The 14,081-nt window shown below is 50.8% G+C and overlaps 4 protein-coding genes across 4 annotated transcripts; 3 read left to right on the forward strand and 1 right to left on the reverse strand.

Annotated features, from left to right (window-relative positions):
• Window positions 1–2,185: 2,185 nt before the first annotated feature.
• On the reverse strand, window positions 2,186–2,756 carry CH63R_09620 (uncharacterized protein; the record flags this gene model as incomplete). The annotated part of the gene is made up of 2 exons (XM_018304594.1): window positions 2,186–2,627; window positions 2,689–2,756. The coding sequence occupies 2 exons, from the start codon at window positions 2,754–2,756 to the stop codon at window positions 2,186–2,188; spliced, it is 510 nt and encodes a 169-aa protein (XP_018156617.1).
• Window positions 2,757–2,881: 125 nt separating this feature from the next.
• CH63R_09621 (uncharacterized protein) lies at window positions 2,882–3,701 on the forward strand (the record flags this gene model as incomplete). Its single annotated transcript, XM_018304595.1, has 3 exons — window positions 2,882–2,953; window positions 3,006–3,179; window positions 3,279–3,701. 3 exons carry the CDS (start codon window positions 2,882–2,884, stop codon window positions 3,699–3,701), a joined length of 669 nt encoding a protein of 222 aa, XP_018156618.1.
• Window positions 3,702–3,728: 27 nt separating this feature from the next.
• CH63R_09622 (uncharacterized protein) lies at window positions 3,729–5,867 on the forward strand (the record flags this gene model as incomplete). Its single annotated transcript, XM_018304596.1, has 4 exons — window positions 3,729–4,179; window positions 4,318–4,789; window positions 4,961–4,994; window positions 5,106–5,867. 4 exons carry the CDS (start codon window positions 3,729–3,731, stop codon window positions 5,865–5,867), a joined length of 1,719 nt encoding a protein of 572 aa, XP_018156619.1.
• A 1,745-nt stretch (window positions 5,868–7,612) lies between these two features.
• CH63R_09623 (IBR finger domain-containing protein) lies at window positions 7,613–9,008 on the forward strand (the record flags this gene model as incomplete). The annotated part of the gene is made up of 2 exons (XM_018304597.1): window positions 7,613–8,612; window positions 8,671–9,008. 2 exons carry the CDS (start codon window positions 7,613–7,615, stop codon window positions 9,006–9,008), a joined length of 1,338 nt encoding a protein of 445 aa, XP_018156620.1.
• Between the last annotated feature and the right edge of the window lie 5,073 nt (window positions 9,009–14,081).

Raw genomic sequence — 14,081 nt, forward strand, 5'->3', positions numbered from 1 at the left:
CACTGCAACAGAGAATGGATGGACTACAGACGACACTGCAGTTGAATGGCTGCAGAAGGTCTTCATCCCTCAGACTATCCCTCAGACTGCCTCCCAGGGCAAGGAGGGCCAGGAGGGCAAGGAGGAGGCCAGACTGCTGGTTGTTGATGGCCATGGGAGTCACACAACGACGGACTTTATGTGGCTCTGCTATATTAATAACATCCATCTATTGTTCCTACCACCACATACCTCCCATGTGCTCCAGCCACTTGACCAGTCAGTCTTCAGCCCTGTAAAGGCAGCCTATAGGAAGGAGCTTGGATACCTTAGTCAGTGGAATGACTCTACTATTGTAGGCAAGAGGAACTTTATAGGCTGTTATCAGAAGGCTCGTACTGCAGGTATGACGATGCAGAACATCAGAAGTGGTTGGAAATGGACAGGGTTATGGCCTGTCTCTATGGCGAAGCCTCTGATGAGCTCCCTCCTACTCCCAACAACACCAAAGCCATCAGCATCTTCAGATCAGGTCAGCAAAGGGCAGTCTGGAGGCAAGGAAGGCAAGGAAGCTGAAGGATGGGCATCTGCGTCGTCTGCAGTAGTGTGGTCGACGCCAAGGAAGATGAAGGATCTGGCTGGGCAGTTGAAGCTATTCACAGAGCTAGAGAATGATGCCTTCACTCAACGCCTTCTATTCCGGAAGGTGAAAAAAGGCTTCAGCGAGCAGGCCTATGAGCTGGCTACTGCCCAGCATAAGCTGGAGCTCCTGCAGGCCCAAGTCACCAATACTGCAGCAAGGAAAAGAAGGACAGTCCAGATCGACCCAAACACCAAGTTCGCCAATATTGAGGACATCCAGAAGGCTCAGATTGAGGCTGGCGAAAAAGAGGATATCACAGATGAATCCAGCGACTCTGATACCCCTAGTGAAGCTGAAAGCTGTATTGTGGTGGCATCTAGGCCTAGTCAATAATTAATTGAAGATGGTGGTGATGTTGGGGATAGCTTCATTCTGGGTGTTCCAAATGAGGGGGTGTTCCAAAAGTGGGTATGTTGACTTAAACCGTAGGCACGCGATTCACCACGAGCTCCTGGGCGTGCGTACTCCTCTTCCAGGTAGAGGACGTTGTAGTTGATGTCGACCGAGGAGCTGGTGGTGCTAGCAACCTGCTGGAATGTCGCGGACAAGGCAGGTCCGTCGAAAAACTCTGGATGCTTTGACTCTGTGACGTTGTGAGCCACATGGTTTCCGTCGCAGACAGAGGGATGGCCGGCTGAGGGGGACCTTTCTGGCAAGAAGCTTCCCTGCCTGTTGAATCGGTCAGCAAGTAGTTCGGAATCAGGGAAAAACTCTCTTGCCTAGTGCTCTGTTGATGAGCGATGAGATAAGATCAGGGTGGATGGAGCTGGGGGGCAGAGGATGAACCGCGTTTGTTTGTTTGCCTCGGCAGGGAAGAATCGAGATGCGATGCGATGCGATGCGATGCGATGCGATGCGAGCTGCAAGCCTGCAATGCAATGCTAGGAAGTAAGTACCTAGGTAGGTAGGTATAGCTGGTACTATGGTTGCTATGCATTTGGCAGCAGCAGCGGCGGCGAGTGAGAGCCTCTTTCCTTCTCTTCCTGCCCCTGGGCGCAGGCAATTTCCATTTTTGACATGATGGCAGCAGCAGACGTGAGGGAAAACGACATGCAAAACGAGATGCAAGATGCAGGATGCAAGGATGCATAAATAATGATCATGTTCATGGCAGTGCACACCCACACCCTGCCCTGGACAATCGATACCAATCAGACCAAAGGTAGTGTAGGAGGTACTCTGTTACTTATGATGAAGAAGAAGTTCTGCAGTAGGTGTGGGTACTGGCCAACGCCCCCACGATCCGTACACAGGGTAAGCTATCTCTAATTAGTGTAGCCTCACCTGGTTGTGTGTGTTTGGAGGAAAGGGGAAGGTGGGATGAACCTTTGGACCCTTGGACCCTTGGACCCTTGCGGAAACAATCGATCGCGATCGCCTCGCTAGAAGATAGAACCCTGCAATATGGACCAATGACGTCATGCACGCGGCACGCAGGACAACGGTAAGACGAAGCATTGTAGGAAAGAGACATTAGCTAGACAGAAGATGGGGCAAGGTAAGGGCAGACCCATCGCAGGCCTTAATGGCCGACCTCTGCAGGGCATATTTCTCTATCCCTCCCTATGCGACAGACATGGCCAGACAAGCGATGCGACGACGTCCCATCGGTTTCTGCATTTCCCGGGCCCAAAGCAGACATGGCCGCCCCACATCTTCCAGCAGCTTCTGAGTAGCAAACGAACTGATGCACTCCCCTAATGAGAGTTGGGATGGCTGGGCTGTGATGCCGCTGCATAACGATATCGACCAATTCTCGACGGCGTCAATCAGCTGGAAAACATTCTCGTCATCGGAACGACGAATCGTAGGGACATGGTTAAAGACACGCTTCTGAGACCAGGCCGGCTGGATGTTCTGTTCGAGATTGGCTTGCCTGATGAGGTCGGCCGGCTCGACATTCTCCTTAACTTGGCAAGTTGGCGATGGGTTCGCGCCAAGCGCAATGCATGCTCTGGTCTGCTTGGCTAAATCTGGATGTGCTGCGTCCTCTATGCCGGGTGTCCTGGAACTGCAGAGAAGACGGAAGACGAGGACTCAAGTCCTATATGTCAAGCAGGTCGCACTGGCTGGTTGATGCATTGCACTCCACTGCACAAGTAACGACTCGAACTGCACCTGCCTTGCTGTGCATGTTAACTTCCATCTTTCCTCTATTCTCCGGTATATCCTTCGTCAATCTTTCAGCGTCAATCTTCAATTGTCACCAGCGCGGTGCCTGCCTGCCCTGCTTGCCCCTCCCTCCGGACAGCCGTCATTATGAATACCGCGTCCGCCGAGGCTCCTAAGCCCAGCGAGTCCTTGCCGCACTGCTACCTACCGGGCTACGCCGTCGTCGCATCATCGTCGTCCATCAATCATCGCTGCACACTGCTGCCCCAAGCCAATGTCCGTCTCCCCTTCCCGGTTTCAATCGCCTCCCTCTCAAGCAGCATTACCGCGACATACCCCTCCGCCAGCGCCTGGTCCAAAGGCCCTGCCGCGCCCTCCTGACTCTCACGAGAGGTACGCCGACACCCTCAACACTGTGGCCCTTCCGGACTCAAAACACCCGCTGGTTAGTAATTGTGTCATTGTTTTCCCCTGTGCCTTCCCTGCCCGATAATACCTCTCTCTCACTCTCACTCAAGCTAGAGAACTGACTGATCACTCCTAGGTTCAAGACCTCGTCTGCAACATCATTGAAGAAGACGTCACCACCTCCAACGAGCTCGCCCGTCTTGTCCATACCTCGATCGCAGGATACCCCCGAACGCGACATGCCGACGTACGAGTCGAACTTGGCCTCCAGCTTCCAAAGATCCAGACCGCCCGCGACTGCACCGTTGCTGCCTTGAGCGCCGATCAGAAAGCAACTCTCGAATCGCAGCTCGAGGTCCAGAAGCGAGCAATGAACGCGGCAAGCCGGAGAGAGAAATACATAAGCTTTCTTGACGCGACCTGGAATGGCCGGGCGGCATGGCTGCGCCCACCATACTACAAACGGTCAGTCCCCCCCGGGCTGAACGTTGTCGGCTGCATACGAAGCATCACCATCTCGGCCCTCAGCATCCGGCTCCCTCTCGAAAGCCTCTGGTAACCCGGGGGAGAGTTGTACCAAGCGACCATGAAAGCCTCGGATCCTCCGACACTCAACCTTCGGGCCGCCGAAGACGCGAAGAAGGCCATGGATCTCCGGGTCGATGGCATGGCCCCAGCTGCGGACCATGGCGAAGACGAACAAGAACAAGAAGACGTGGAGGCGGACAAGTGTGGGTCGCCTGACTCGCCCGCAACGGGGTCTTTGCTGCTAGATGATGGCCAGAGTATCGTCAATTCAGATCAAGACTCGGTTGAAGCACCTCGAGACGTCGACTCATTGTTCAGCGGTGGCGAGATCAGTTTCGAAATGTCTCCGTTGCGTGCCCAAAACAGTGACGATGACGACGACGACTTCCCAGCTTTCCCTTCACCTATCCAGAACACTGACGATGGCAAGGAAACGCCTAGCAGGCCGGGAGATGTCCTCGCCGGGCTTCACCTGCAGAATGTCGCCATTAGGAAGCTGCGCCGCTCAAGTCAGCAGCAAAGCACAGTTGCTGCCGAGAAGAAAAACATCGTTCTTGCAAGCAACAATATCGCAGGCGAGCACAAAGGCAAAGACACGTCGCCAGCCCTATCGCAACAGCATCCACCACAAGACTGAAGTGTGGCAGGGCACCCTGGGACGGACAAGGTCAGGAAGGACGAGGACGCGAACAAGAACGATAACGCGACAAAGGACGAGTTGCTGAACTCGAATGACATTCTCGCTTCGAAGGCCGACACAACCACCATCGGCCATGCGGCCCAAGAGCTCTTCACCAAGATCCAACAGCAGCTCAGTCAAGACGCCTGGCTCACTGATGATGTGGTCGACGCCTTGATCCGCGTTGTGGTTAACTATTACACGAAGCCTCAGCCCTCACGCAAAGTCACCGTCATGTACAGCCTAGCCCTCGACATTGAATCTCCCACCGAGCCTTCTTTCAAACTGCTGCGCCATCTCGGTCTCGAGCCTGGCATCCAGTCCCATTCAATATACATCCCACTACACCACAAAAAGAGGACCCCTCATTGGACCTTGGCCATCTTGCAAGCCGACCAGACGAAGGTCAAAATCACACACTTGGACTCCGTTCCCGACCAGTAACGTACCAAGCAAGCCCGCATATTGTTGACAGCCCTGGCTCCCCGCGTCTTTCCAACTCAACAACTCGAGTTTGTTGATGCAGTAACTTGTTGCGCCCGCCTGCTGTGTTCTCTCCCTGTCCCTCTCACGTAGCTACCCTGTTGATAATAACCTAACCTATCTCACAGGCGTGCCCACATCAGAATGATGGCCACAGCTGCGGTATACACGTGGCTGCCATGGTGCGTTTCCTTGCCGCCAACCGACCTTTCCCGGAGCGCTTCGACATTGCCGTCGAGCGAAAATCACTTGCCAGCATGGTGACTGGCCCAGGCCGGCTTGCCGCCATGCTGGCAAGAATACACCACACGCCGTGGCGAGCATCCACCAAGCTCACCCGTTGGGACAGCAGCAGCCCGCAAGCGAAAAGCAGCGTTGTTCAGCGATGCCGGCTCGGAGACAGACCACAGCGCGCCGCCGCCGCCGTCCAAGACTACGAAACTTGAAAGGGATGCTGCGTGGTGTGCCGCCCAGCTGATACCTGAAGCGGAACTCGAGGCCGCCCGAGCAGATGTCCAGACCGTCGAGTCACAACTAGCAGCGCACCAACAGCAAGTCCGCGACGATGAGATCAGGATGCGAGACGCTTACGTCAGTATTGAGAAGCAAAAGGCGCTGCACGATGCTGCGGGGTTTCTGGCTTCCATTATGGCGGCCGCGCACAAGGTGACGACGACAGGCAACGAGACGACTGTTCCTGGCGCTGATGGCGACACCGCAAGTACGGTTCGTGGCGTCCATAGGGCCGAACTCGCCGTCGTGGCCAACAAAATCAGCGACACTGCGTCCTTGATGCCTATTGGCGCCGGATTCCACCCAGTTCCTCTTGATGAAAGTCGCATTGCACTGACTGCCGCCGAAGCTGAATACCGAGCTGCAGTTGTCGCCGCAAGACAGTCAAATGCAGCTCTTCATGGTCTCAAGGCACGCTTACATGCAACAAAAGCGTTGGTTAAACAACAAGAAGGGTTGAAGTTGATTCAGCGTGGGCTGGCAATGATTGCAGAGGGTGGCGGTAATGTTACACAAGTATAAACAAAATACTAATGAGGGGAACTTGGGAGGCTAGTGCAGCTAATAGATAAGTAATATAATCCACCAGGGGTTCTCTGCTGAGGAAACAATTGTTGGCCCCTGAACGTTTGAAATTGCTGGTTTGATCATGCGAGATAGTTATTAGAGTCTGTCGTGATGGCGTCAGACAGGCCGAGCTATTCACCTTGCCCGCCCGATCCGGGGTCCGGCCCCATACCAGACGGGCCCGCTCCGCGTCCTCGGCGTCGGCCCAATGCCCCACTCCACCCGGGTAGCGCAAGGTACAGCTGTGAGGGCGTTGAACCTGGTCCACCAGGGCCTGTGAGCGCCAATTACGTCTGGTACCACAACCTCGGCGGTATCACTTCGCTATGCACATCATTAGTTGACTAAGTTTAGTCTTACCAATTGTCTTGTATTGTCTAGATTCACTGCTGTACATTCTTACGAAGCAACAGACAAGTCCAAGATGCATATGGTAATTAGTGTATCTCTTGGACACTTGGCAATCTCAGTAGAAGCTTTTAGAATGTTTACATGTGGTGACCGCGTCGTGCGCATCCTGCTCTGGTGCGTCACGACGTGCAACTGGGATGCGCAGTGATGCATGCAAGCCAGCTTGGTAGGCGCAATAGCCGATGCTTAGTTGTCAACTGTGCTTTCATCTGCTTTGCTTGTATTGATGGCAAGTAGTGTAACTACCCCATGCCCCTGTCAAGTAGCCCAAAAGAACAGCCTCAAGATCGAACTGGTAGTGACGCAGTTGCGGCCGGCTGTAACTCCTTATTGTTGACAGCAACAGCATCAAAGACGCTTGCTACACCTGATTTACTAAGACGCCAGTTAAGTTCAATGCGGAAGACGATATAGGCGATCTAATCTAGCACGCTATATTACCAACAGCATTTGTGTCCACAGTACATCCTTGTAATCAATCATAAGATTGAATAGGAACAGCTAGAACTACAACAGCTCTTACTGCATTTTCCACCATCAGTAGTGATAGCTCTAGATTATTGCACGTCCAACAGTACCAACAAGACACAGGAGGACGGAAATCACAAGTCGAGAAACCCTACTCCTCCATAGCTTCACCTAGATCCAGGCAGCCTTTGCGCTAGCATATCTTTCATTAAAGCACAGGTATTCATACTTTAAGGTAAGCAATATGCTTCTGACTTATGGAACTCAAACTTGAAGTAAGAAAAGAAAATTTTGTATTTATGCTGACAAAAACTGTAATCTGAACTTTAGCAACTTACATCATGTATTGTGAAGATCGTCAGATTTTAAAAGTACCTTTGCAGTATACTTCATCAGGTACTAGGAAGACCCCTAGAGCCTTATACTTGTCACTAAACAATGCTTTGCAATCGCATTTGCCTTGGAAGGGTGTCATGCAGGAGGCCATACTCGTAGCAAACAGATTTAAAACCAGCTAGAAGTATGTAGCCTGATAAGAACGTTGATAGCCATCAGTCTTGGGGTCTTTTTCATATCGCTGGTTCGTTCTATTTGGTCATGCGATCTCAATTTCCTTATATTCTTGCGAAGGATAGACGATCTATATAAGTAAAGAATCTGCTGCTCTCATCACAGAGACGTTCTGACGTATTCTCACCCCTCTCGAGTAGACAGATACAGTCTGCACTCAGGTTCGATCGAAATTAGAGGTGACGTTTTGTTTTAGTAAACCTTTCAGCCTTTTCTTTTCAAGCATACTCAATTTTGACCGTCAGTCAGCAATGCTGTGTGGCGACGTCGATGATGAGACACTCCATCTCGTCCTCCAGGTACAGCTTGAGGACCTGGAGAGTGTTAAACGAAGTAGCAAGGGGAAAAATAGACAAGACGAAATTTCCGACGCAGAACTCGCCGCTGAGGCTTACGAGTCGGAGCTCAAATCTCACATCCTCCTCATCTCGGACAGATCCATGTGTAAAAGCATGGCAAAGGCCAACCAGCTTGATGGGCGTCTTGTCTCCATCCTCGTTAATCAGGAGAAGCAAGCCGCACAGGATAGAGAAGTCGCCCTTCGTCTCAGCCGCGGCGGGAAGCTTAATGAAGATTACTCTACTGATGCTATACAGGGGGGGCTTTCTACTGATGTAGATGAAAAATTATTGAGCAAGCTCAGATCCCTCTATGTATCTACAGATGGCTATGATGATATTTTAGACCAGGCCGAGTCATCGAAATGGGCGGCATCCAGAGGACAAACGACGGAAGCAGCCAAAGCAGTGAAACGAGAGAAGAGGCAATGCAACAGCTGCCTCAGCAATTACATTGCCACCGACCTAGCACGCTGTCCATGTAGCCACGAGTACTGCCGAGACTGCCTACAGACGCTCTTTGAAACATCACTCACGGATGAGTCGCTATACCCTCCAAGATGCTGTGGACGGCCAATTCCTGTGAACGATAATCGGGAGTTTCTTTCCTCAAAGTTAATTGGGGAGTTCCAAGCCAAAGCGGAGGAACTCTCGACGCCCAACCGGACGTACTGCCATAGGCCAACGTGCTCGACATTCATACCGAAAGAGTTCATCAAAGCCGATACCGCAGTTTGTCAACGATGCAGGCACAGGACCTGTGTCATGTGTAAGGGCGCTGAGCACAAGGACCAAGACTGTGCTCAGGACACATTGACTCAGGATCTGCTTCGGATTGCCGCCGCAAACGGCTGGCAGCGATGCTTCTCTTGCCGAAGAATCGTGGAACTAGAACATGGGTGCAACCACATGAGTAAGCTATAGTACCCAGAACATCTATATACACAAGTCAAGCTTACGTCACTACCTAGCCTGCCGCTGCGGAGCACAGTTCTGCTACGTGTGTGGCAATCGATGGAAGACCTGCAACTGCGCTCAATGGAACGAGGAGCGGCTTTACGCTCGTGCTAATGCCATTGTGAATCGCAACGCCAACGCTCACTTCAATAATCCCGAAGTAAGAACTCGACAAGTAGAAAGAGAGGCGCACAACCTAGTCATGAACCACCAGTGCGCTCACAATACATGGAGAAGCCGTGGTGGCGCTCACCGATGTGAGGAGTGCCACGATTCATTACCCCTGTATATCTACGAATGCGCTCGATGCCGTATTCGTGCTTGCCGAAGATGTCGGTTCAACCGACTTTGAGCTACTCAGGTGGTTTCTATCAGACACAGGTAATACCCTTCGTCCAAACTCGAATTGTTTACGGACGTTTAGTGAGTTCGTTCGACTAAGGGTCATTGTACCTTAGACTACTTATCAAATCGCTATCATGTTCACTTCGAATCGCACGGTTGCTTACTTAAATACTTTGCCAAGATGTCACCTGGCAGAATGTCAGTATAGGTCGCAGACTTGCTGGTTTTTGCAATCGTTCCTGTTGCTTTCTTTATCTGATGGTTGATGTATTGATTCTGGACGATCTCCTACGCTGGTAAAAGTATAAGGATCTTGAAAACCAGTCATTCGCCTGACGTCCTATAGGACCCCTAGAAGTCACAAAGAGCAAGCGTCAGGCAACACACTTTCCTCTCGTTCCGCACGCCAATATTACTGCAGACGTCAAGACTGCAGACGTCAAGCTCTAGCTCTTCTGTCAAATCGCCGCTTTCTGTGTTCATAGAGGTTCCCTTCGGGATTATAGCTGGATATCTAATCTTTTCACCTGGAAAAAGAGACAATGACACTATCTGGGTCGTTGTCTCATCTCCCCAAAACCCCGCGAGAATTCTGTAGTCGTCTACTGAAATACCCCCATAAAGAAGGTATTTATAACAATGATTCCGAAGACATCTTCTCGAGTCAAGACCTCTAACTGCAGAATAGCCGAGGTATTCGGCCTTTTCTTTTTCGTCGTAGATGCGTGAGATACCTTCTAACCAAACCGCAATAACAACGACTTGGCGGGTTGACTTGATACGTATTAACCATTCCCGCCAACGCCTAGCCCTTTCCCACGAGCTCCAGAAGGAGATATAGGGTGTAGGTAAAGGAGACCATGAGAGATGGGCGTCAATAAGTGTATTGCATCCTCGGTATCATGTGCCCATCGTACAAGGTGCGATTAAAAGGCCCGGAGTTTTCATCATGGCATTCGACTCGGAATCCAATAACGGGATAAGACATTGAACGCCTGCGAGCATTCGCTGCAGCACGTATGGAAGCCGCGTCATAGCCTCTCTGCCGACATGGTCTCTGTACAAGGTTCGTCTCGCTTGCTTGAAGTCCTCCGATGCCGCTCGAGACTCCTACATCGCTGCCGTCCTCGTGGCCATGGCACAGGAGCAGCAAATACAGCAACTTCCTTTGGCCCCGTCGGCTTCCCAGCTCTCGGCGTAAAGCGTCTTTCCAGAAGCCTGAGCGGCTCGGTAATGACTGAACTGTAACCTTGTAGGTCCATGTCTTGGTCGAGAATGCCATTGACAATTCCCACATTCGCGTGCACACGGCTGCCGTCACTGGAACATTCTTATACAAACATGCAAATACCCTTATCCATTTCGCCCCCACAGCATATTTCCAAATCTATACGTCTGCGTTGCGATACGAACCGTTTCCCACCTTCCGAGAGCGTGTCGTGCGAGTCATATTCCCAAGAGAGCAAAAACGCAAGATAGGGATGGGAGACGGCGCTGGTGATGAAATCTGATGATGTCGTTGAAGTGACGTTCTGGTGAAACTAAATACTTGTGCCTAAAGAGGCGAGGGGGTTTTAAGAAGGAAGGAATGCCTACAAATATAAGATGGCCTACAAACCATTACCTGCCTGAGTCAAACCGACAACGCAGTGCGTGAAGCAGATATAGATAAAGACGGATCAACGAAGAGAGATGTGTCGTGGACATCAAACTAGGTCCCGCCCGCACCAAAGCTCACCTATGACCTCGCTGCGTTTCATCACCTCCGTCCTAAAGCTGCCATCCTACCTTGCAGCATGCCTTAGAAAGAGATATAGTCCATATGGCGCGTGTTGCATCTGCCTGACATTCATCACCCGAACCTTTGAATCTTGGCCGACTGCTTCCGCGAAGCAAGTTTCGAATCAACGGTAAAAGTAGTACATCTGGAAATATATCGTGCTGTGGCCAGCTGATGTGGTTCGACTTCTATTCGAACTCCTTGGATACCAAGCCGTGATTATCTGCATCATCTCATCCAGCCGGCTAGACAGGCAGCCGACAACGGTATGCTGTTGTATCTGAAATACCATGGTCAACTCCGCTTTAGTCTACGGGCCTCTGGTGTCAGTCACGATCATCTAGCAAGCCTAGGCAAAACACCCAAACATTAATCCCCAATGTCATTTATTGAAGAAGGTCCAGCTGCGTTTTAAGGGGATAAACAAGAATGGCTGACACACTAAGTTCAAAAGAGCAATGGGCATAAATGCCCCCGGACCATCATTCGAGGGCCATTCGCACTAGCGCGCAGAGGTAAAACATGAACATCCACAAGTGTTTCTACAGCAGTTAGTTGCCTATGATTGTAAAATGAGGGACCAGTTTGCTAGTTTCGTCTTAGTCCGCGCGTGAGTCTCGAAACCGCCACTGATTCTCCTGCTGCTGCGATTTTCGCTGGAAAGTGGATTGAATGGGAAATTGGGGCAAACCTCAACTCTCAGCCACACGCAGACGTCAATCAAAACTCCGACTTCTAGGGACGATCCGTCGTTTATTGTTCACTCGATTTGTGCAGAAGGGATCTAATCGCCCGGCTCCACCACCTGGTCCATGTCTACACGCGCTACATCCATTGTCTCACCACTGAATCCTTTTTCCATCCGTTGAAGGAGCTTGTATGGGATTAACGGCACTTCTACCAGACAATCACTCTCCTCACCGCTGATGTGTCTTGGTCGAATGCGGTAAGGCTAGATGATTCACCTGTCAAGGTCTTCTCTCGAGTCTCGCACAGGAGCAAAATAGTGGAAGTCCCTGAAGTATAGACCTGGGGTTGGGAAGTCACAAAACACAAGCTTTTCTGACTCTATTTTGGGTGGATGTTCTCATTAACCATCTCATTTGATGGCGCAACAAGCTTTTCACCCTCAATTTCGACACGTTTTGCTAAATCAGTCGACGCCATCATGGCGGCCCGCCAGGCAGAATCTGCACGCTCATGAACATCGACTCTATATAAGAAGGAATCTTTGCTCTATCCAAATGTTACTTACTCTTACTATTCCATCCCATCTTAGTCCAGTCGATCATTGTCAATTTGAAGCAAGTCTTCTCTTCCGTTCATTCTTGAGAACAAGTTCTCCATTTACCCAAGCTATTTCCGTTCCTTGTCAATAAGTCAGACTACCCACTTTTCGGCACCCCCCCCATTTCGGCACCCCAAAAATGAAGCTATTCCCATCATACTCGTCGACTTCAATTAATCATTGACTTCTTCTAGATGCAACAACAATACAGCTTTCAGCTTCACTAGGGTATTCAGAGTCGCTGGATTCGGCTGCATCATCCTCTTTTTCCCCAGCCTTAAGTTGCGCCTGCTGGATGTCTTTGATGTTGGCGAACTTAGTGTTAGGATCCAGCTGGACTGCCCTTCTTTTCCTTACTGCAGTATTGGTGACTTGGGCCTGCAGAAGCTCCAGTTTCTGCTGGGTATTTGCCAGCTCATATGCCTGCTCGCTGAAGCCTTTTTTTACCTTCCTGAATAGAAGGCGTTGAGTAAAGGCATCATTCTCCAGCTCTGTGAATAGCTTCAACTGCCCAGCTAGATCCTTCATCTTCCTTGGCGTCGACCATGCCACTGCAGATGACGCAGATACCCATCCTTCAGCTTCCTTGCCTCCAGACTGCCCTTTGCTGACCTGATCAGATGATCCTGATGCTGCTGGTGTTGATGGGAGCAGTAGGGAGCTCATCAGAGGCTTCGCCATAGAGACAGGCCATAACCCTGTCCATTTCCAACCACTTCTAATGTTCTGCATCGTCATACCTGCAGTACGAGCCTTCTGATAACAGCCTATAAAGTTCCTCTTGCCTACAACAGTTGAATCATTCCACTGACCAAGGTATCCAAGCTCCTTCCTATAGGCTGCCTTGACAGGGCTGAAGACTGACTGATCAAGTGGCTGGAGGACATGGGAGGTATGTGGCGGTAAGAACAATAGATGGATGTTGTTTATATAGCATAACCACATAAAGTCAGTCGTTGTATGACTCCCATGTCCATCCATGATCAGCAGCCTGACCTCCTTGCCCTGAGGAAGAGTCTGAGGGATGAAGACCTTCTGCAGCCATTCAACTGCAGTGGCATCTGAAGTCCATCCATTCTCCGTTGCAGTGAATTGCCATCCTTCATAAGGGCCAAGGTCTAGAGGAAACCACTGCTGCTGGACTGCCTTGCCCTTATAGATAACGAGGGGATTCAGAACATGGCCCAGGGCAGAGATGCATTCGATGATGGATACCCATGCCCTTGATCCAGGCTGTTTCTTACGTACAGACTTCGTCTCAGACATGCCCAGCACCAGCCCATTAGATCCCTGGCCCTCAAGGATACCAGTCTCATCCATGTTGTATCTATTAGCTGGTTTGATGCTGGTGATCTCTGGTATGGCGAGTAGTTTGAACCAGTCCCTGATGACCTCAGTAGATGCCCCATTAACACGCCTAGAATCGATAGGGCGACTTCTCTGGACCTTGACTGATGGATTCCTCTTCAAGAAGGCTTGGATCCAGCCTTTTCCTATAGGCTCTGTATCCCCCATGGCATGGAGGATCCTTTCTGCGAATAGCCTCACTTGCAGATGGGTTGGGGCAACACCAAGGGCATGCTGAATGCGAACCCATTCAGCCAGTTTAGCCTCCTGACTAACAGAAAGTCTCTGCAGGTCAGAAAAGGCAATTGACCTTGGTTGAGTGCCCTTAATCCGATACTGAAGTGTTGATCTTGGGATGCCATACACCTGACCAGCCCTCTTAATGGGCATGCCGTTGGTTATTGCGTCAAGGGCCTGATTGACTTCATCTTCGGTATACTGGCCCATAAGGTCGAAAAGAAGCTCTGAGGAAAAAATGAGGTTATTCGCATAAGTATAGAAAATGTTGTTGATGTTGAAAGTTGAGGGGTATGTTCTGGTGATGAGGCATTTGAGGCATTTTTGGGGTGCCGAAATGGGGGGGGTGCCGAAAAGTGGGTAGTCTGACTTATCTTCTAAGAAACCAAAACCAATCCGCATCAAGTCAACCCCACACAACTGTCAAG

This window comes from Colletotrichum higginsianum, chromosome 6, assembly GCF_001672515.1.
Source record: "Colletotrichum higginsianum IMI 349063 chromosome 6, whole genome shotgun sequence".
NCBI classification, from domain to species: domain Eukaryota; kingdom Fungi; phylum Ascomycota; class Sordariomycetes; order Glomerellales; family Glomerellaceae; genus Colletotrichum; species Colletotrichum higginsianum.